The 24,620-nt window shown below is 40.2% G+C and overlaps 1 protein-coding gene across 5 annotated transcripts in view; it reads right to left on the bottom strand.

Moving 5' to 3' along the window:
• Positions 1–6,068: 6,068 nt before the first annotated feature.
• Positions 6,069–24,620, bottom strand: part of LOC131225115 (LEC14B homolog) — a 39,768-nt gene continuing 21,216 nt past the window's right edge. For 4 of the 5 annotated variants that reach the window (XM_058220546.1, XM_058220544.1, XM_058220547.1 and 1 more), the window contains 6 exons: positions 19,762–19,935; positions 15,029–15,106; positions 9,417–9,595; positions 7,771–7,938; positions 7,242–7,302; positions 6,069–6,802 (listed from right to left, as the gene is read on the bottom strand). In XM_058220546.1, coding sequence (XP_058076529.1) covers positions 6,614–6,802; positions 7,242–7,302; positions 7,771–7,938; positions 9,417–9,595; positions 15,029–15,106; positions 19,762–19,935 — 849 coding nt within the window. In that variant the 3' untranslated portion in view covers positions 6,069–6,613. The remainder of the gene's footprint in view (positions 6,803–7,241; positions 7,303–7,770; positions 7,939–9,416; positions 9,596–15,028; positions 15,107–19,761; positions 19,936–24,620) is intronic. The other variant, XM_058220545.1, reaches the window with a different exon arrangement.

Here is a 24,620-nt window from a genome sequence, read left to right as displayed (position 1 = left end):
ATATTATTCCAGCTCATGCTCCTGACGTTCGAGAAGCGCCGTTAAAATACATTTGCCATGAGCTAGGCGATTCAACTAACAATACTTGTTCATTTGGTAATTCATCAGAAATTTCTTCGTTATTTGGAATTGGTTGTGTTGCCAAAAAGTCCTCAACTACTTGTCCTTTCACTACTTTAGACGATTCGTAAGTAATCGTATATTCAGAGATGAGTAACAACCATTTAGCTAATCTTTTAGAGAACATTCGTCTTGTCATCAGATACTTTATTGGATCCGCTTGAGAGATCAAAGTTATTTCATGAGAGAGACAATAATGCCACAATTTTTATACAATGAACACTAGAGCTAAACATATTTTCTCAATAGGCGAATAGTTATACTCTGCTCCTATTAGAGTCTTGCTCAGGTAATAGAGGGCACTTTCTTTTCCTTGTACATTGTACTGAGCCAGCAGAGCTCCTAAAGAATTTTCGCATGTGGTGATATATCAGAGGTTTTCCCTTCACAGGTGTTGTCAGCACTAGAGGTTGTTTCAACAATTCTTTGATGGAATCGAATGCATTCTGACATGCTTGATCCATATGAATTCTGCCCCTTTTTTCATGAGATGAGAAAATGGTTGGCACCTTCTAGCTAAGTTTGAAACAAAACATTGAATACACGCCAGCTTTTCTTATAAGCTTTTGAGTTCTTTTAACATTTTCGAAGGTGGCATTTTCTGAATAGGCTTGATTTTTTCCGAATCAACTTCGATTCCTTGGTGCCTGATGATGAACCCGAGAAACTTACCTGACGATAAACCGAATGCATATATTGTCGGATTCATTTTTAACTGTTTCTTTCTAAGTCGGCGAAAAACAAATGATAATTGTTCTCGATGTTCTTCATGATCAGTTGATTGAACTACTAAATCATCAACATAACATTCAACATGTTTATGCATCATCTCTTGAAAAATATTTTGCATCGCTTTCTAGTATGTGGCTCTAGCATTGTTGAGTCCGAATGACATGACTTTGTAGCAATAAATTTCTAAAGATGTCCTAAATGTTGTAGACTCTTCATCTTTAGGAGCCATACATATCTGATTGTAACTAGCATATCCATCTATGAAGGACATAACCGCATATTTTGTTGTGCTTTCAATCAACAACTCAATTATGGGAAATGGAAAGTCATCTTTTGGACAAGCTTCATTCAAATCTCTAAAATCGACACATACTTTGATTTGTCCGCTCTTCTTTTTCACATGGACGATGTTGGAGATCCATTTGGAGTATTTGACTTCCCTTATAAAACCAACCTTAATTAGTTTATTCACCTCCTTTTCTATTAGGGGTATTAAATCATGGTGGAATCGTCTTTGTGCTTGTTTAACCAGTCTCTTATCTTTAGAGATATTAAGTTAATGCATTGCTACTGTTGGTTCTAGACCGGGCATCTCTATCTAAACAAATACATCTCTGTTTGTTTTTAACAATTCAACGCACTGGTTAGTTTCTTGTTTCGATAGGCTGGTGCTTATGTAAGTATTTAGGGCTCTTCTTTTGTTCCTAGGTTCACTTCTCATAATGCATCAACTGTCAGCTGCCCCCTGTCTTCTATCTGTTTAGGGGCTATCTCTGTATGCTTGACTTCTTCATTATGCCTTTTATTGCCTATAAACTTGTTTCTTAATCAGTTGGTACAGTATTAGTTATATTCACATGCGCATATACACAGAATGTGTTTTCTTTATCTTTCTGAGTCCATAAGGTAGTCATAGTCGAAAGAGCTGGGAAATCTTGTGGAGTAAAAGAAACAATCTTACTCTACTCTGGGTACAATAAAGATGGAGTTAGTGCTAGGTTTTGCTTAGCTGCATTTTGTGAAACTGGATTTTAGATTGTTTGTAACAGAGCTGGGCTTGAGGGAGATTGGGCATTTTTTGATCTTTTTGGCAACACTACAGTCCATCCTTCTTCGTCATCTTGTGATATCAGTGATGTAGAAATTACTTCGGTCGCAAACTGCAGCCTATTACTAAATGTTGGTGATGTGGAGACTACTTCTGCCATGACCCATAGTTTACTGTTTGAGGTCGAAACTAACTTCTTTTGATTCAGAGATTTAGATGGTGTTTGTTCGTTGCGAATATAGTTGATGATAAACCCAGTAGGTGTGAAATAGAAGATCGTTTGGTTGGTTGATGAAGAAGTCATTGCAGTTAAGAATAACAAAGATCCTAAAAGAAATAAAAGTGCATTAGTAATATGAATTGAATATGATATGCTTTATATTGGAGATGAAGGGGAGGATGTTCCCATTGAGAGTCGTCATTTTGGCGTCATGATGACTGTAGGTGATGATGAAAGTTCTCTAGATAATTCCTAAATTATTATTGAATAAAGAAATCCCCAGCGGAGTTGTCATTTTGTTTTGACAAGAAACGAATGTATTTCGATCGAGGATATCTTATTCAATAATAACAAAAGAATATAAGAGAACTAATCATTATAAAATATTTTATTTATTCTAGGGTTCGTTTACATCCTCGTATTTCCTCTGATTCTAATACAAAATGCGTTTAATAAATGTAACAATGCTAAATGTAAAATAATCCGAATAATGATTTCGACGACATCTTGGCTTGCAATCCACTCTCCTTAACGAAGGAAGTGTTGTGTGGATTTAGGGATCCTTTAGAAATTCTTTTATCTCTTCTTCAATTCGTTTGAAATAATAATTGTGAGGGGCATATTGGATTCTTACAACGGATTGTTGCAATGATACAAGAACGATAAAATATATGTGCTTCTTAAGGATTAGCTGCTCATGCAACAGAGCCCTTGCGCACCGCACATTGGCTCCCCATTGCACGCCCCTTGCACAATAGGGGATTCCTCTTGTACTTCTCCTTCATCTCCTCCTGTTGGATACCTGAAACATTTTCAGGTGAAATCTTAGAAGTCTTCAGAAGTCTTCTAGAGCTCGTCACTTGCGAATGAATCAAATAAGGGGGGTGAAGGGGTATTTATAGGCATTTCACACGTGTAACCTCGATTCATGTGCCGCTCACCTCCATTGCGCTGTCCATATGTAAGGGCTCATTACACTGCACAATGGCCTACGCAACATCTCCATTGCGCGTGCAATGAATCTTCCTTTTTCTCTTAGGAAATTCCCTTCTCCTTTCTTCTTTTCAGCTTTAAGTTTTTCGCTTCTTTTTCTTTAATTTTGTCCCCCAACATCATGTATGTATGGTTGGAAGAATGGATGGTTGTTTGGATGGACGAATGGATGGATGGTTAGATGGATTGGATGGATGGGTTGTTTGGGTTGATGGATGGATGGATGGATGTAATGGTCGGATAGATGGTTGGTTGGATGGATGGATGGATGATTAGGTGGATAGTTGGATGGATGGATGTATGGATGGATGGTTATATGGTTGGATGGATGAAATGACATATGAAATTGATGGATGGATGGATGGATGGATGTGATGGTTGAATGGATGGTTGGGTGGATGGATAGATTGGATGGTTGCATGGATCAATGGGATAGATGGATGGGATGGTTGGATGGATGGATGGATGGATTGGATGGTTGCGTGGATGGATGGTTGGGTGGATGGTTGGGTGGATGGATTGGATGGATGGACGGATGGTTGATGTATTGGATGGTTGGATGGATGGTTGGGTGGATGGATGGATAGATGGGATGGATGGATTGGATAGATGGACAGATGGTTGGATGGATGGATGGTGGGGCATTTGAACGGATGGGTGGATAGATTGGACAGATTGAATGGGGGGAGGAGAGATTGGATGGTTCATTTACTTTTATATGCGCTACTTATTGTATGATAAATGTATTTGTATTATATAAAATCATTTTGGTTAATATTAGGCTAAGCCCCTATTAAATAGAAATTTATTATATATGATTCTCTTTGTTATTATTATTATTATTTTTAATTTCTAAATATGCAAATACATGTACTTAGGCATCTCCTAAAGTTCCATAAAGAAAAATTCCACCGTCTTCTCACATTTCTTTGCATTTCTGATTATCAGCGACAATGATATTATATATTTATCTCCACCTAGCAAAACTCACAGTGATACCAACAACTTGAACATTGAATGACACCCACCGTTGAAACCTTCCTAAGGTTCAGGAACATGTTTATTTGTCATCTAAACTGTTCATAAGGTCACATATACATGGATGAGGGAAGAAGACAAATATCAACTTGATCCAAAATGTTTGTAGCCTTTGAGAAGTTTTTAATGGTAAGCGTTTAATCACAATTATTTCATGTGGTGTGGTCCAGTAGCTGGCAACAAATGGATGGCATGGATAAAACACCCAGCTGACAGTGGCCAACACAGTGCCTGACACTACGGAAATCTTCGTAGCAGGTCACCAAGCAATTGGCTTTTAGGATATTCCTCCCTGACCCATATGGTGCTACTGTCAAAGATCGCATGGTAACTTGGCCATCGTAAACCATACGTGGGCTAATCAAATCTTGCCACATTGCCACATGGCTTGCCAAGACTAATGCTTCTTTTAGACATATTAGATATCCTCCGCAGCAGCAGGTGTCCAATCAAATCCCACCAAGTCAGGTCACAGTTAATCAGGTAATCTATCAGGTAATCTGTAACCCTTTTCAAGCCGGGTACCTGAAGAAGTGGAGTTAAAAAGACAAACCCACACATGCCATACCGGCGGCAGCATGAGCTGATGCACCTGTGAGTGTGATTCTCCTAATGAGTGGCAGCCATGATTTTCAGAAAGGAAGTGCGCAGGGACCTCCTGATGGGGCCCAGATGATGTGGGCCACGTTGGTGCATGATCCGTGTTGGGAGTCACAATGTCAGCACTACCCTCACTTGTCCAGAGTACTCTGTACTCACTAACTCATTTGAGCTTGACTTTATGCCCTGGACCCAGACCATTAAATTCGTTCTGGGTCCATATTCAGTTCAGTTAGGGAAGTTGGGTCGACCCCTATCAATGGGTCGAGTTTGAATCAATCATATATCAAGCCTATTCAACAAACGAAACAGTGTTGCCCACTCATGTGGGATGACCAGTGGCATCTCATGGTATGTGTATTACATCCAAACAATTCCATTGGTGCACCCAACCTCGACGTACAAAAAAAAAGAAAAAGAAAGACCAATACACTCTTTGTGTGAACCACAAGTGAATTTGGAGGCTCCAGAGTCTGTAAATATTGTTACGCATGGCATGGCCCAACTGATAACTGGATTGGCCTGATTTTTTTAGTACTTCTGATCATCATGGTTGGGTGCACCTATTGGACAGTTTGGATGTCATACACGCACTGGGGAGCCTGAAAACGGTCCACTCCACCATTGTTAGAGAAGTACTGAATGAGGAAAGGAAAATAAAAGAAAAAGGTGTTGTTTGCTAAAATTAGGGCATGATGAAATTTGACATGAAAATGCTGAATTTTCAAGAGAGAACCATGCAAGGTGAGCCATCAATTTAGATGGCTATGAAGTACTTTGTTCATCCCACATCCACGTTGGGACCATTAGATCGATAGTCCGGACTACTGAACCACAGCTCTGCATGTTCAACTGATGGTCCCAAAACAATGGCTCCCTTGGGTCTTGCATGGCTATTGGCAATGGTTCTCACTTGATGAATGGCCCTTGTGGAGGCATTGGCCCACCGTTGGATGGACCATCTCAAAAACCAACATCATTGCTCATTTCCTGTGCAGGTCGGATGAACTCAGCGAGTCATCTGAAAGCAAAGCCAAGTCAAGCCCTTAGTTATTGAAAACTCCTGGTTTGAATATCTAGTTAACTCACCCATTGCCTATCCATGTTAACCCGACAATGGCCTCTATGCCTCTACATATTCGATCGGCCTTTGATCATCTCATCAGGGATTTCGACCCTTGGAGCAGGGCTACTTACATTTCTTCCAACAGTCCATTTGTCGGTTTATACAAACGGTTAGGATTATCTGATCCATACAAAATTTGGGCAACTTGTCCCCATCTTTTTACCTGTGGAGAGGACTCATTGTCTGCTCTATGGTGCAATCTTCCGTGGATTTCCAAATCTGCAGAGATTAGTTTCTTGATAATGTTTTACAATGATCAGTTGTTCTTCAAGAGCTTTTTACAGCGCCCAGAAAGCTGGACTACTTACAGAGATGCAGACTCTTGGTCACGAGAAACAACTGAAGACAGCAGAGCTGATTCTCAGTCCTGATTGCACAGATATTTCCAATCCCCTAGCAAGTCCTATTAACATCACCTACTATTTACCATTACATTACATACATCTCACAAGAATAAATAAATAAAACTAGACATCTATTGCCCATTTGGTTGGAAACTCTCGAGAAAAATAATTCCCAAATGTCATGGGAGACCCACAGCAGCTAAGGTAGTGACTGTTGTTTTACAGGATTCGTCGTAAGGGGGAAAATTACACGACTTGTGTAATTTCATAGACATTATCAGTTGTCCCTTTTTTATTTTTTTCCAAAAAGAATCCTACAAAACAAAATATCAGTAGCCAAGGTTGCATTATTTTTCTCAGAGAATTCCATCCAGACCGTTCTTTTTATGTCTTTAGTATCCAAGTCTCCTTCGCTTTTTCTTCCGGACCATAGCAGATGCTTTACCATTACCCAGGAATTCCCATTGAACAATCATGCCGTCCCAAGAAGAGCTAACAAGCATGGGATAGGTGGGGTGCCAGCTACAATCTCTTACTGTCAAGTCATGGTAATCGAGTTTTGCAACTTGGGCTCCGGTTACCTGAAATGTTTGGCCAAGTTCCATGCATGCATAAGCTAGGACATAGTAGTGGGTTATCAAAACACAGGTGAACTTCCTTTTTGGTGACCCAAGTCATTTATTTATATGGTGGACCCATTGTGGATGGCATGTACTGCAAAATCCCATCCCCCCCCCCCCCCCACCCCCATTGGGTGATGCTGCTGTTGAAGTGATAAAGTCCCTGGTTGTTTGACAGCTGCCTGCCTGATGGAATCCCCATTGAATTTGAGCTATCGGTTGTAATTGTCTATTCAGATGGACAGGATCGTCTAGCAAGGGAGACATTAGGGAGTGGGCCATTCCAGGACGGGGTCCCACAAATGAATAACTTGGGTTGACAAACAATTGCCATTTGTTTCAACTGAGCATTATATGATACCTCAAGAAGCAAAAGACAGTTGATAAGTGCAGTACATACCACATCATAAATATAAATGTTTCCATTGTTAGATCCTGTATAGATGTATTTCTGACCAGTGCTGCAAAAAGTGCTGAAGTTAATAAACATATTCTTGAACCAATCTCAACACAGTTGAATGGGTATAAAACAGCCAACCTCAACTCAGTCACTAAAAAGAGGAAGGTTACTTGCAGGTTTGTATCTGCAAGCCCACACATGCCTAAATAGCACGCGGAGGTGATTTGGGCCCTTCAAGAGGTGGGCCCCACAGAGGATGTACCCTATCTCAATACTCAGGCCAGTCCCCTTTTCCAATGGGTTGTACATGAAAATTGAGTGTGGGCTATTGGTCATCGTTTTCTAACTGTCCATTTCTTTCATACACATTTGGCCCACCTGACCAATGGACCAGCCTGATTTTACACTATGATACATTAACCGTAGGCCCCACCAGCTGAACGGTCCAGTTCTCGAGAAAGAGTGACACCTTGGCACATGGCATGTTTTGACTATAATAGATGTCATAGATGTCATGAGTAGCGGATACCTATATTCGGGAGAGAAGTAACAGCGGATGAGAGTACGCAGTACCGAATGACCTCTATATGTAGCCAAAGATTGATCAGAGGGATGTTTACGATGTCTTTCACTCGCCGGGTAATCCATCCATTGATAGTCCCAATTGGAAGTTCTTTGTTTCACACTGTAGGAGTAACTGAAGATAACCATATCAGCCATGCAGATAAGAAAGTCAATAGCCATATTATCAATCTGTATAAATTAGTGGACCATGGCAGACAGGAAAAACCAGCCTTGATGATGATTAAGTGTATTATCATGCATAAATTAAAAGAAAGTGCACATAAGCAAACTTATTAAATGCATGCATAGGTTCCACCCATGTATTATTGCATTCAAACATCCATACCTGCATTTGAACTTACCTGCCTATTTGCAGACATCCCAACCACACATGCGTTCATGCATTGCCATGTGCACGTCAATGTGCAGAAGTGCAAGTTCATGTTACATCAATGCATTTTTTGGCTCAGTTTCAGTTTCATCATTATCTCACTCTAATTCTCAGCATCTCTTGGATATACACGAGTACAAATATTTTAGGCTGCATTTGGATGGACAAGTGAATTGAATTGCGAACATTTTGTTCAATCAAGAGTAAAAGATAATCAATGTTTACTACTATTCATAATGAGTAGCCCCACAAATTGTGGTTACATTCCTCTTCAGTCGAACTTAACATTTGGAGCCAAAACCCTTAATATGAATGCTAGGAATGGAAACAAGAAGTTGGTTGTTTCCACTTTATCAAACAAATAATTACAATTTAATTTGACAGTGCATCCAAACACACCCTTAAGTTATTGCTCTCCAATGATGTCAACTGAAATGTAAAAGATCAATGTTATTCGAGTAATAAATGTACAAATCTCAAAATCATTGAGAAAAAATGAAGTTTGGGATAAGGAACTTGTGCTTCTATTTAACTCGGTCAATGCATGATGCAGTTTTAATGTTGTTTACAGTATTATTATTAATGCAGGGGCATTTTCACACCGGGCTCGAGTGGGGTTGCCTGTGGGATGCAGGGGCACAAGGGGGGTTCGGCCGAGGTCCTAACCCATTAGATGTGGGGCCTGGGTTATGAGATAAAGGGATTGATTCGCCATGCTCTAACAGTTCGAGCTTTTAGAGCAAGTGGTTAATTGTCCTGCATCAAATTTGTATCAGAGCGGGAGGTCTCGTGTTCGAGACTCCTCACTGGGAGTGATTAATGCAGGGGCATTTTCACACTGGGCTTGAGTGGGGTTGCCTGTGGGATGCAGGGGCACACTCGAGGTGGGCGGCTCGTGTGAGGCGGTACCCATGTGATTTGGGGCCCACGAGGGGGGGTTCGGCCGAGGTCCTAACCCATAATATGTATTGTTATTGACTAAACAAAAATTGTTAAACACAATATATAGAAACAGAGATTTGCCAATTCCACATCCGTGTATATCCCAGTCCCTCTACACACCAACACATCTGCCAAGCTAGCATGTGCTGAACATCCAAACCATCCATCAGGCTGGCCCACTGTGTGAGATGCTTGGGCCCAAAAAACAGGCCATCGTACCACACATGGAATTAGCAAACCTAAATGTGAACTGCTGAATAATGGGACCTCATGCATACCTCATATATTCGTTACAGGACATTCTCCGGATGTCCCAAAGTTTGGTGGTCTGATCTTTACCATTTGAAATAAAATAGCGGCCATCCCCACGGCTATCAAGAAATGTAATGCCTTCTAAATGCCCTGTCAGGACTCCTGCCGCTCGTCGTGAGTCATTAAGGCAGCGCCTGTCCCACACCTGAAGGAGCTAAATGGTATATTCCCCATATTCAGCAGTAAAAGGAAAGAGCCAGCAATATATGAAAAAGGTGAACTAATTGAATTACAGGGCCTTGATGCATCAAGATGTTTTGAGTGTCCTAATGTGCCAAGTACAGGTGGGTCCATAGTTTGCAGACCATACAAGTGATCTGATGAGCCTCACCATGGATGTGGAGGTGCCACAGAAACTCCAGATTGGTACATCATATCCATCCAGCTTTGTCCATTTGTACATATTGTTGCTCTACCTTTTCTCTTAACAGTTTATTTGTAGGCTACTGATCAAAGGTTAGGATCTTACAATCTGGGAATTTCAAGGCATCCATATCCATGGTGGAGCCCATCAGAAAGACAGCCTGGATTACCAATCCACATGCTCCGCTTATGCAGAAATGAACATCAAGAAACTGTGGTCAAAGCTTAATCATCAGGAATCAATCACCAAAATTTGTCTACAACCACTCACAGACATTCATCATCATCATCTTAACTTATCCCAACTTGGGTTCAGCTAATCAGTCATACACATTATACATATAATTAAAATTTTCATCATGGAATCTTGAAGTAGCATATTGGAAACACATAGGGATGATGAGAAAGAGGAGAAGGACACCTGTAAGCTGGGGAACTTGCCTGAGCCTTTCTAAACCCCAATTGTGGGGGAAAAGAAAACGAAAAAACAAATCAAAAGAACCACATACGAGCATACCAGAAATGGTAAGAAGAAGCATGGCCTCCATACCAAGACCAACAACATGGAAAGAACCCAAACCTATAACAGAAAAAGTCAAGCACATTGGATCCCAATCATCCAATGACCCCATCAGCCTACATTTAACTCATCATCATCATCGCCCGGTTATCATGGGGTTTTACTTATGTGCCTCTGATTCAGAATGCACTTCTAAGTTTAATGGCCATAGAAGAAATAAAAGGAAGAGAACTAGCAAGAGAGATTGCCCAGAGAAAGAGGCAACATGTGGAGGAAGAGGTAGTACACAAGAAAGGAGTAGAGGCAACAGCAAGGTCATTGGAGGGAGGGTGTTTAGAACCGTTGAATTCGCTGGTCTACCATGGAGATCACAACAAGTCTCTCGTGCATGGCGAGTTTTTCCCACAATGGTTGCACTCGCATCTCAACTTATCCTTCTCATCAGGCGCTCCATTCTTCCAGTTGGATCCTTTTCACCTTTAGAGAAACCAGAAGAGACTACAAGAGTTGAATGATTGGTGTTGGAAGAAATTGACTGCATGGCTTTCTTCCAGCTTTCCTCACTCTAAATCAGGGAATAAAGTTAGTCCAATGACAGAAGATCATCTTTCCCCAAAATCTGCACATGGGTCAACTCATACTCGGAGTTCAAAACAGCTATAAAATCGAGTATTCTATTTTGTTCGACTTGTTTTTAATGTCTCCCCCTGTTAGCATTTTTATGCCATTGTAATAACTAATAATGATCCAAGTCTTCTCATGGACCTGAAAAGTGGAATAATAAGTGGCCAAACTCTTCTCTCCTTGACGAACAGTAGCAATCTCCTAGCGTAGTTGATAGACACGAGCAAAATTTCGCTGATGGGAATAAGTACTGGTAACTTTATCCTAGACTTCTTTGGATGTCCATAGAAACAAGAGTCCTCTACTGATATAAGGTTGCATCGAGTTAAGTAGCTAAGACATCACCTTCAAGTTCTCTTGCTCTCATTGATCATCAATGTTTTAAATATTGTTATCACGTAATGTATCGCACCCTTGGGATACGGATAAATATCGGTTATCGCATGGGATATATCAGTTGTATCACGTAATGTATCGATGTTGTTGGGAAACCTGGGAACAATGGGAAATTGGTCGAATGTTTCAATGAAACTTCAGGGATAGTTGAAAAAGACATCAATACACACTTAAAAATCAAAACATTACAAAAAAAATGCACATAATAGGGGTTTCATTTATATGGGGTCCTAATATATGTGCTTTCCAGCTGAACTGATGGAAGTATATTCAAATTCTATTCATATAATTTATAAACGTAAGAAGACATGTATGGAAACGCAAGCAATACATTCAAAAGCAAAAAAAGAATCACTAGATCAGGTTACATAAATGTTTGATTTTGTGTTTGGATACAAAGATTGCAATTGATTTGTGAGAAGTTGAGAAATTTTATTTTTTCTCAATTTTCCGCAACTTGACCCTTCTCCCCAAAATCTTGAAATCGAAGTTCCAAATCCATAATTTTTCATGGAAAACATGAAGAATCATAAATTTGTAACCATTTGACACTACTTTAATGTGATTTACAACAAAAACATAGACCGAAAATTGAAAATGCTCACTGGATTGAAAACGTGGGATATATCGGCACTACCTGTTCGTTTCGTATCGCACAGGTGGGATACGAGATATATCGTGGGATATATCGGCTGATATCATCGATATTTAAAACACTGCTTATCACACAAAGAATCTTCAGTAGTTAGTTCCTTCACCCAGCCATTCACATACCCTGGTTTTCCTCACTTGCCGATATACATCTTGGTGGATTAAGACCATTCAAGGAAATTAGTGTCATCCAACTTCGTAGTTGTGATCTACACAAGAGGATTGTCATAAAAAACACCTATGATTTCAAAGAGGTTCAACCAATAAATCAGATTTTTAAAAAATGGGGTTGTACGCACCATTCCTTTACAAATGTCATCATAAATCTCTCAAATCTCAACGGAATGAGATGATTTTTGTTTCTAGAGGTGGCAATTGGTCCAACATATCAAATCAATGTGGAAAAGTTCGACAAAAAGCTTTCAGGAAAAAGGCACACACGAAAACCGAATCAGCCCCACTTTTCAAGACTTCTCTATTTTAAGCAAAACACCATCAAATACTTACTGAAAAATTGTCGAAAAAAAATCACAATAATTCTTATAAAATCATTCTCTTCTAAATCCCCTACTTGTCTACTTCATGGGGCATCTGAGAGTGTACCGCTGGAGTCACCTGTACCGCATGATGACATCAACAGCGGGTCCCACCCAAGAAACCCCCAATCAATGTAGAAAGAAGTAGGTGCTTTCCTGGCACTTTGATACCAAGAAAAAATAGAAAGAAGAGAACTAGCAAGAGAGATCAAAGAGGAGAGAAGGAAAGAAGAAGCAGAAAAAGAGAAGTTTTGGAGAGCTTGACCCCAGGTATGTCAGCCCCTTTATTATTTATATAAGCAACTTTGGAAGAATTACAAATAACACCTCACTAGTACTCGTAAGACTTTATTAGTAGTAGCTAGGGCTGTACACGAACCGAGTTAGCTTGGTTAGCTCGCTCGACTTGACTCGAAAAAGCTCGATTTGACTCGGTTCGAAACTGAGTTTGAGCCGAGTCGAGCTGATTTTTTGAGCTCGAAAAAATTTTGAATCGAGTTCGAGCTTGCCCGAGCTCGACTCGACTTGGATTGAACCCAACTCAAATCGAACTCGGATCGATCCAGTTCGGTGACTCAGTTACTTTGATATTGATGGTGCTCACCAAATGTTTGATGAAATGACTCAACGAAGTGTCGGGTGGTGGCAACGGGCAAGGAAGGTATGTTTCATCAAACAAATACTCTTTTTTCTTGGTTTTGATGTTGCCTACAAGGTGTTTGATGAAATACCTGTGAAACCATTGCTGGTGTTTTACATACAGTGAGAATTTGAAGGTGCAGTCCATGTGTTTGTGAAAATGCTGCATAGGCGAACTCGGCTCGATCTTGGCTCGAACTTAGCTCGAATTGGCCTGAGCGGCTGACCGAACCGAGCCGAGCTGGCCAGTCAGGCTCGAGGAACGAGCCGAGCCGAGCCGTGTTCGAGCTATGCCAAGCTCGACTCAGTTCGACTCGTGTACACCTCTAGTAGTAGCATTACAAGAAAGCTCTTCTAATGTCATTTCTCAATAAACACCAATGAAGATCCAATTGACCATACTGGTCATGGTAATCACTGTGCTTTTCATCTCCTATGCTATTCTTGGATCATATATTGGATGATAGTTAATAACTGAGTGACAAATTGTCAGCCAGAAGACCACAATCAAATCATGATATAAACAACTCAATAGAGGTGCATATTATAGATATTGGTTCTAGATGCCATTGTATTGATATTGCTTCACCTTAGTACCCCTCCCGTTGGGTTTTTCATACTGACATGCCTTGTGTCCTTGTGGGGGAGGAGTTATAAATCTTGAGTAAAGATACAAAAGAACCAAGGTTGACAAGTTCATCGGGCACTATAAATGGCAAATCTAGCCCGTCCATAAGCACGTAGCAAAGAAGGTCCAGGCTGGAACCCACTTGAAACATCAGACAACTTTTGGGGCCCATGAATCTAATAAGATGGGCCTACATACCAGCCAGTTGAACTGTGGGGCCCTCTAGTCCAACTATGCGCCTATATAAGGCCTATATACAAATCATAAGGTCCCTTTTTGAGGATTTGTACAGATTGTATTCTGCAAGTTTCATGCTATATAGTGTTTTAGAAAGATTTGCAATCTTTATAGTTAGTTTTCCAATTGAAGTGGATCCTTTTGCAAGTGAGTCGATTTAGGGCAAGGTCCATTAAGGGCCGGGTAGAAACCAAGGAAGATTCTAGAAACTTCTCTGTAGAGTCTCATAGCCTTGTAACTGAACCTACAAGAAGACCATGTGGCATGCATTTAGACCAGCTTATGTATCTGAAATTTATGCAATTCAAGGTTGAGTTTCTGTTTGGGAGAATGGGTTGGTTGATATTCCAATAAATCTCTAATTTCAGAATGTAACAATCTTCTCAGAGAATTTCCCAGAATATATGAATGCACATCAAAAGAAAGTATAGAATCTATCATTAAGAGGATAATAGTTAACTCAATGGAATTGGACAGATATGGGTTGGTTTTAGCTCATGGATTTTTAGATTTAACTTAAAAAAACACTTGTGATGTTACGGTATGATTCGATCCTCAAAGGTTTACCCTATGTGAAAAGAACCGACAGTTAAAACTTGACAACAATCCCCATTCAATAAACATGGTCCACCTGGTGAGCAGACCAGCTAGAATTTTGCGTATTGTCATCCTCATGATGGGGGCCACCTTATGCACCTCTCAGATGTCCCACAAATTTGCCAGGTTGACTTGTGCCCCGCATGTAAATATAGGTTCAGGTGGAGAGGTGTGTGGGGGCCCTAGTTAACTTCAATTAATTCATCATGGGGGAAACATAGATATCCTTTAGCAGAGGTTGATCATAATAATATAAGCGATAGCTTCCATAAACGAAAATACTTTCAAATATATGGCGTATTACAATATAATATCAAACATAGACTAGAAAAGTTCAATATAGAAAACCTATGTTGTTGCTGCAACATAAAGAAGACTCAAGCTTACCTTACACAGATTATCATCACTTCCAGAATATATAAGATGGCCAGTTTCATCAGCAAAGGCCACTGTGTTAACATCACACTGGAAAAAGAAGCAAAAAATGCAGGTTTCAGCCTCCCAGCACTAACACAACAATTCACAGGCGAGACCATCAACAGAAATAAATACCACTACCATCATTACAAGGAAGAAGGGGCAAGAAGATAAAAATGAAAGGGAAAGTAATATAAATGAGAAAGACTTAATTCAATTTCAAATCACCCTATGCTTATGTTAAACGCTAGAGTGACAAGCTTGACAACATGTAAGCTACTAAAGATACATTTGCATGGTATGGCAGCAAAATCTTAACCTTCACATCACCTTATCCCTCCCATGTAAACCAGATCAAAAACTTTTGAGGGAACAACATAGTATGCTCCATTCTAACCCCCACACAAAAAAACACTACTGTTTTATTCAATCTGTAAACTAATATCAGCAGAGAACAAGGACTTCTTTTTTTATTTCTGCTCTCCTGTTTCTTTGTTTATTTCTCTCTTTTTCTTTCTTTTTATTTTTATTTTTCCCTTTTTGCTTCATAGAGAACTCATGGTACTTGACAGCACCAGTACAAGCCACCTAAGCCATGTCCTGAGAGAGAGAGAGAGAGAGAGAGAGAGAGAGAGAGAGAGAGAGAGAGAGAGAGAGAGAGAGAGAGAGAGAGAGAGAGAGAGAGAGAGAGAGAGAGAGAGAGAGAGAGAGAGAGAGAGAGAGAGAGAGAGAGAGAGAGAGAGAGAGAGAGAGAGAGAGAGAGAGAGAGAGAGAGAGAGAGAGAGAGAGAGAGAGAGAGAGAGAGCATACGGACATTTTATTCCATGCAAAGTTTTAGGAGAGTCAAAGACTTTGAGATTTTATGGTACATCAAATGAGTTTTTTTTTTTTTTTTTTTTGAACAATGGTGATATCATTACAAATACAAATACACAGCAATTTACAAAAACTACCACGAACTGGGAATTGGCTATAGAGATTTTTAGACAAAGCCCATTCCAAAACCTGACCTTTAGCCCTGCTAAACACCTCTATGGCTTTCTCTTTACGATTCCTAAAACATCGCTCATTCCTCTCTCCATAGGCCCCATAAACCTGCCAGCATAGCTAATCTCCAGATTCCCCCCCTCCTTTTCCCGTTACCTCCACCGTTCCATGATGGCAAAAAAGCATCTATAGAAGCTGGAAGCACGCACATTACTCCAAACAGTTGAAAGAAATCACTCTAAACTGCTCTTGCAAAGGAGCAATGAATGAAAAGATGATTCACAGATTCTGCATTTTTGAAGCGAAGCAAGCAAATATTTGGAAAGTCCGCCACCTTCAACAGAGCATCATATCCCCATACAAACTTCGCCGAACATAATCTGGCACCTTCGCTCCCACCACTTACCCAGTGATAAAAGACCTCACCAAGAAAGTACCCAATTTGTCTTTTAACCATCTAAGCGAGTCGACACTTGCTTGAAGCGGAGACATGTTGCGAACAAACTCTTCTACCTTTTCATCATTGAGATTCCTTCTACACTTTTTTTTTTTTGTGTGTGTGTGTGTGTGTGTGTTGGGGGGGGGCACTGCACCCCTCATGGAGAAGCATGAAGTCACTACTAAACCTTCCTCCCTTGCTATTCCCGCTAAACTTGGGAACTCATCGCACAGTTTAATATCCCCCACCCAAGTATCTTCCCAATTTTTATTTTTTATTTTTCTCCATCTCCCAAATTTAACCCAATCCCTTCCCATACCTGATGTTTTAGCGTCGCCAACGACCTCCAAAAATAAGAGGCACGATATAGTGAAGAGAATTTAGTCTACCACCCCATACTTTCTACCCAGCAACTCCCTCCACCTAGCTCCCGAATCTCCCCACCCATTTCCCTAACAACGCCAGATTCCTCCTCTAAATTCCTAATTCCCACTCCTCCTTGATCGACTGGTTTACATACCTCCTCCCATTTCAAGGGGTGAAATTTATGCTTCTCCTTTGTGTCTCCCCACAAAAAGTCCCACCTTACTTTCTCAAAAGTATTGAGAACTGATTTAGGACATTTAAAGAGAGACAAAGTAGATCAGGAGATTCGACATGGACATTGAATCAGGGTAATTCTCCCATCTAGAGTAAGATATTTTGTTTGCCATCTAGACATCTTCCTCACACACTGTTCAATCACCTTGCCCCACATTGTAAAATTTTGAGCGGTAATTCTCCCACCTAAAAAGAATGGCTATTTATGGAATTTTGAAACTGTGTGCTTATAAACCAACAGCTTGGATTTTACCGCTCATCCCCACTCTTTTTAGTGCGAGTATTCCGCTCCCACTTCTCTTTGGGTTTGCATGTAGCCACACAATGTTACTAGCAAGGGCCCATTAAACAAATGCTATATGGGCCCACCATGATGACCGTGTAACATCCATCCGTACAACTGTTTCACTGCCTCGTGTTAGGACATCAGCCCAAACAAGAGGCAGATCTAAAATTTGAGTGGGCCACATTATCGGAAAAAGTAGAGACAGGTCACCCATTGTTGAAACCCTCACTCTCTCTGCATATGAATGTAGCCACAGAGTTTAGAATCGAGACTCATTTAAATAAGATCCAGTATCTTGGGCACCACAGATTCTGCTACCTATTGACAGCCCTAGCTGTAAAAGGGCTCCTATTTAAACATGGTTCATAAGCCCAAAATATGAACTTGACTCAATGTCCCAATGATTTAAATCAGTCTTCACTTGACTTGCCTCAGGATTTAATAAATAAATAAATACATAATATTTTAAACAGTTGTGACTGTTTAAACTATTTAAAATAAAGAAAAAAGAATTGTAGCTACTGACTGCATTGTGGATATGATGCTTGGTTTGGTGGAGAAGCTTTTGGTTTTGTTGTGAAGCTTGCAGGTTTTCAACTCTCACAGAACTTTTTATTATATCCAAGACCATTGAACCTTCAATTGACCAGGTGTTCATGAAACAGAGTGACTTGGTTTTGAGTCTCAGAAGTGACTTCATTAAACCAAGTCAGACTTATGAGTGAGTTTCCCAAAGACTCGGCTCAAAATCTCGTTGAGTCAAGTGACCGAGGTTTAGAACTACCATTTAAATAAACTACACCTCTACCCCCAGTTCTAGTCTCATGGAGAAGAAACCTAAAGATTCCCTTGGATAGATTTCGATAGGCAAACCAGTCTGCTTACTTGGTTACAAGTGGGAAACTCACAAGCATTGAACTTCCTTCTCGTCAGATTTGTGATACCACACTGGATTTCAGCAGAACTTTGATTTGTGATATTCACTGCCATGCTTTGTAGCGTGTAACTTGTTGACTATCATAACTCCAAATCTTCAGAGGTGAAGGATGCTTACTTCCACAACAGTAGGCTGACAAAGGATCTGTTCATAGAAGTTTCATAATGTGATGGAGACATTCTTTTTGTGCACTTAAATCTACCATCTAGGTTCAAGGTACAAGTTCTGTACAACTGCTCAAAGCTATTGCATTTCTATTTGGCAGTTTAAGGTCTGATTGAAACTGCAATAATTACACATCATGCATTCACCGATTATTTTTCAAAGATAGATTATAAGAGCTTAATGATTCAATATAGTTCTAAAATGAATCTAATAAAGAATTAATTTTTATATAAGACTAGGATATCTCTAACCTAGAAACTAATTTTCATAATGAAACATGCAATGGAAATAAAGGTCAGATGTAGGGCTGCCAAACTAGAAAGAGAGAATGCAACCGATAGTACAAAAACTAAAGCAGGAACTACCGACTTGAGGTAAATAGAAAAAAAACATATAATCATCATGATAATCATCATTACCATAATCAGAACGATCTGGAGAGACAGGAAATATGTATAGAGATGCAAAACTAACCACAACATTACAAAGTAAGCCTCTAGAAACAAGGTATTAAAAAACGGTTAAATAATGGCCATAACAGCCATTATGTACCAGTAACTGTGGGACCTGTTGCATGATAGACGGCTGTAACACCCAATCTGGAAGAAAAATAAAGAGGCCCATAACAGCCTTCACAGGCTTGTAATGGACCAATATGGGACTGTAAATGGCTGATACATGGCGATACAGGGCTGATACATTTTTTTTTTTCTATTTTGACCGTTAAAGCCTGTAACGGCCATTATCACAGCCATGATGTGCCAGAACTGTTATGCGTAAGGACCGTTACATAACAGTATTGGTGGTAACTGTTATGCATTACGGGAAATGGCTGTAACAGCCATTACGGAAAAAGATGGCCCAAAACAGGGCTGAAACATTTTTTTTTTTCGGGGCTGTCACAGCCCGTATCATAATGGTAGCTGTGGTGGCTGTTATGGCCACCGTTACCATTTTGGAATACTTTGATCGTAACAATCATATGGCCAGCCATTGTCGTTACCAAATACCATGCCTCAAGGTCACCATATATGCAGATTGACAATTAATAATTATGCCAATAGCAGAAGTACAGTGATAAGGTGGGGAAAAAATCTATTAAGCAAAACATTAGTGAACAAGGAACTATTTATTATACTCAAATCAATTAAACATTGAAGAAAGTAAACATGACCATTGAATAAAAATAATAAAAGTTGAAGGAAATGATGATAAGATCTACCCCAACAACTTTAGAAATCAAACTGCGAACAGAATTGAATAGCTTCCTATTGTATAAGTGAGTATACCAAGTGTGCTGAAATCTGTAGGCTAGGTTTATTTGCTTCTAGGTCATAAACATATATTGCATGATCACCAGTTCCAGCTACAAGCTCTCGTCCATCAGTTGAGAATTTCACAGAAAAGATTCCAAAATCGCCATCGCCATCATCGTCAGAGAAGTTCAGACCATCATGAATCTCCTGCATATAGAAAGGACTCAAATGTGAAGCAATTCTCAACCAAAGACAAAAATTCCATTAACACCTTTCGCAACATGTTGAACAATCTATTATAAGCTAAAGAGTTGTTTTGTGATTTATCCAATGCACTCGAATCATTTAGGCATAGCTTCATAAGATTCCCTATAATTTCTCGTCCCAGTAGTGGTGGTTATGCAGATGATAGGTCTGTGGCAGCCTGCTGAGTGGCAGGTTTCCCCACCAGAAATTGTGATTAAAATATTCAGCTGAGGGGCACACAGTATTTCATTGCAGTTTGCTAGATGACAGGCTACTAGTAGCATGTTGCCCATGTGACTGACCCACAATTACTGCAATGAAAATAGCCAGTTAACAAGTCCAGAGAAAACCAAATATACCCATATGGAGTTCATTCCAAGGTCAACTGCTAACTTTCAACCTCATTAAAACAGAGTATGAAATGTCAAGAAGCCATTGTAATGTAGATGGATCTACAATTTTGATACAAAGGAAAGAGAAGGGGCAAAAATCTCATGTCTATCTCTATTCTCAATGAAAAGAATAATGTCCACACACACAAAATAAAAAATTATTCTGAAGCTAATGTAACCACTAAGCACAACCTAACAAACTCTAATCAACCCATGTTTATCAAACACAATAAGCAAGTAATACAATAATAACAATTAATAACATATATGACCCCCTAGTGGGTCCAACCTTCATTAGCTCTCTCGAGCAATTCTTCTTTTGAATCTACAGCCTCAATGGGTGGGTCACTAACAGTCAATGCTGTTTTGGAGCTTTTCACTGAATTCTTCACTTGTTCAAGCATGATTTTCAGTATTCATAATGTTCCCACCATCATCAAGGATATGTAAGGACAATTCCTATACAAATTATGGTACAAAGCGCGCATGCTTCTTCCTCTCGGCAACAACTTAGCAATGAAGAATAGGCAGGTGCCAATTAATGCAGAAACAATCCGGATTGATTTGGATCAAATTTGACCGTTGGATTTTCACACGGGCATCTTAAGATCAACCAAAAAGCAAATATGGCCCTAGGCTCTTGAAAGGGAATTGCTCTAATACTAAATGTGAATAGATCAACCATTTTGATATGAAGGAAAGAGAAGGGAAGAAAAACTCATGTCTCTCTATTCTTAGTGAAAAGAATTATGCCTTTTCTTCATGTTTCTTTGTCAATAGTTCAATGTGGGAAAAAAAACTAGTACAAAACTTATTTAAAAAGAAGGCTTGCTTGACCCTTAACCCCTAAGCAAGCCATAATGAACTCTAACCCTACCATGTTTATCAAACACATAAATAGGCAACAAATAAGAAAAATAATTAATAACATATATGGCCCATTAGTGGGTCATCGTCATACGGTATCGATCCAGCTCTGGGTCCCATTCTTTACACAATTTTGGCCCTCCATCATGGCTACATAACATTGTTAAGTCCCATGTTTAAGCTAGCCCACCCTAGCTAGAGCAATGACATGCCCCACGTCCCAAAATATAGTGATCAATTGTATTGCATGATGGACCCAACTTCTAACTCTAGAGGGTGTTAGTGTATAGTGTGTGTGATTAGTGGCTCCTTTAATGCAAGTGCATGTGCACACTTTCCTCCTCCTGCAGTGTATTATATGCTCTATTCTAATAAACATTGTGTGTTAAGGCATGTTGGCTAATACACAACATTTTCCCCAAACTCTCCTCTTTCTTCTTCTTCTCTCTCACTTTTCTCTTCTTTTCTCCACGCTATAATCATCAAATCATTTTCTACTGGTATCATCAGCGTCGTATAGACGCACGGACCCCATTTGAGCTAAAAGTTTAGGGGTTTGATAGATCTTGATTTTATAAGATTTGTCATGATTTTTTCAAAATTTTTTGGACATCCTTTCATGGTGTTTTGGCCAAAATAGAGAAATTCGAAAATCGGGCCTCTCATCCATTTTTCTTCAATCTACCTCAAATCGGTAAGCTTTTCCTTGGTTTCTTTAGTCAAGATGGACCAAAATCTTCCTCCCAAACTACTCATGGAGGATTTTTTAGCTGGGATTTATGTTTGGGTGGTTTTTAACCTCAAATGGACGTGCGGCTGGGCTGTTTTGCACTCGATTGCGTTAGATCTGACTAGATTTCTTGTTATTTTGGACGATTACTATTTGTTGTATCTCTCATTCCCTTGAAGGGTTAAGTGAGAAAGAGTTGTTTGAATCAGTCCTCCTTACTTGGAGTCTCCTATGGACGACGAAAGGCCCTCATCTCTTGGCATGGGCTCTCTTAAATCAAAACCACTTGCAGATTACCTCTATTAAGTTGAATGGTGACAACTATCTTCAATGGGCGCAATTTGTAAAAGTGTTCTTAGGAGCCTGTGAGAAGTTGTCGTATATTTTGGATGATCCTCCAAGCTTTACAGATGCTATGTACAAGTCTTGGACAAATGAGAATTATCAAGTTATTGCATGGTTATTGAATAGTATGAATTCTTCGATTAGCCACTCAGTGATGTTTTTATCCCCGGCTAAAGGCATTTGGGATATGCTTTATGATATGTTATCGGAGTCTCAGAGTTTTTTACAGGTATTCCAGCTTATTCAAGAAATTGGTCGGTTCCAACAAAACTAAAGATCATTAAAAGACTACTATTTGACACTTTGGGGCATGTGGGATGAGGTGGACCTGTATCAGCCTCTTCCTTCCAAATGTAAAGAGGATCATGAACATGCCCGGCGAGATGATACTCGTATCATGCAGTTCCTAGCCGGGTTGAACTTTGATTATCTTCATGTTCAAGATCAAGTTGTTATGTAGGATCCTCTTCCCCTATTAACGACAATCTATGCCATGTGCCAGCACACTACTGTCTCCGCTCTTCCTTCCCATTCATTTGTGTCACCAGAGCGTTCGGCACATCTTACTGGCGATCAGTCCTCTCTTGGCCTTCGGGCACTATCCTTGAGTTCAGGGTACATTTCTGGTTATGAAGGTCGTGGTAGAGGCCATAAGGGAGATCGCAGTCATGACGGTCATAGTCTTCGTAGTCGTGGTGGACATGGACGGGGACGTGATGGTTCCTGCTTTTGTTCGCATTGCGGTGGCACCAATCACACTGTTGATCATTATTGGCAGCTCCATAGTCGTCCTACATGTGCCGCTGCTTCTGTCGCGTCCACAGTTGCTCCTGAGGGACAGTATTCCACCTCGACAGTTGAGCAATCCTTTTCAGGGGAGTCTCTCATCATTTCTCGAGTTGCCTATGATGCCCTGATGTGGCTTCATGTTCGTGATATTCCTGAGCCTTCTCACGCAGCTTTGGCCTAGTCACGTACTACTCTTCTTGCATCATCCTCTCCTACCTCCTGAGTCATAGACTTTGGAGCTTCCTCCTATATGACTGGTAAGTCACAACTCTTTTCTTCTTATTCTCCTTCTCCCCATACTCAGTATGTCACAGTCGCAGATGGAGCCCAAACTCCCATCTCTAGGATTGGCTCCATCTCTCTTTCTCCTTCCTTGTCTCTACCCTTAGTCCTGCATGTGCCTCGTTTTCCATTAAACTTATTGTCTATTAGCTCTTTTACTAAATCATTTAATTGTTCCATTGCCTTCTTCCCTTCTTATTGTTTATTTCATGACCTACAAATGAAGAGAGTGATTGGTGAGAGGGCATGAGCGAGGAGGTGTTTATCTTCTCGATGATACACCCATTGCCGCTTCTAGCACCCTTTCTCTGGATTGAGAGTCCATGACACGGTAGAACTGCCGCTTAGGCCACCCATCTATAGCTAGATTGAGAATTTTGTTTCCCTCCTTTTTTCTTTTTTTTTTAGAGGCAACAAAAGAGAACTGCATTGAACTAAAAGAGGGGAAAGACAAAAGGGCTACAAGAGAGAAAGAAATAGAAACAGAAAAGGAGGGAATCTGCTGCGATAGCAGAAAACACCTAGCCACCTAAAAAACTAAAATCAACAACTTTCAGATCCCTAACATTGCCCTCCCATTCTATCACCATCTTCTTAGCCCTAGAGCCCACTGCCTTAGCAGATGAAGAAGTATCATTGAAGCATCCATTGTTCTTTTCTTCCCAGACAGCCCACCAAATGGCAAGAATAACCATACGCCAGATAATCAATTTGATCTTACCAATTTTAAGCCCATTCCAGTCAAGCAGCATCTTCCCAGCAGAATCTGGAGCGCACTAAGTAACCGAGAAAAGCTGACAGAAATCTGCCACAATAGCAAAAATGAAGGGACAATGAACCAGCAGGTGATTCACTGATTCCGTGTGATGCATACAACATAGGCAAATATTAACGATCTGCATGCCTCTCTTGGTCAGGTTATCAATCGTTAGAATTCTATTACGGACCACCAACCACCCAAAACATCTATACTTAGGAGGGACTTGATACTTCCAAATGAACGATGCAACTTCACACAGGGTTTCCTCCACATGATAAATAACATCATAGAGGGATTTGACTGAGAAAGCAGCGGTTTTATCCAACGGCCAATCAATGCTATCCGGCTGAAAGCTGTCAATCGTAAATCTAGAGACACCATTCTGGAGGGCTGTGTACTCGGACGCTTCATTGTCATTAAGGTCTCTGATGCATCTAATGTCCCAAACAGTGCGGACATGAGTTGAGTAGCCACATCGACT

Source organism: Magnolia sinica, chromosome 14 (assembly GCF_029962835.1).
Source record: "Magnolia sinica isolate HGM2019 chromosome 14, MsV1, whole genome shotgun sequence".
Taxonomy (NCBI): Eukaryota; Viridiplantae; Streptophyta; class Magnoliopsida; order Magnoliales; family Magnoliaceae; genus Magnolia; species Magnolia sinica.
The sequence above is the reverse complement of the archived record's forward strand: the minus strand, read 5'-3'. Positions and strand labels throughout refer to the sequence as shown.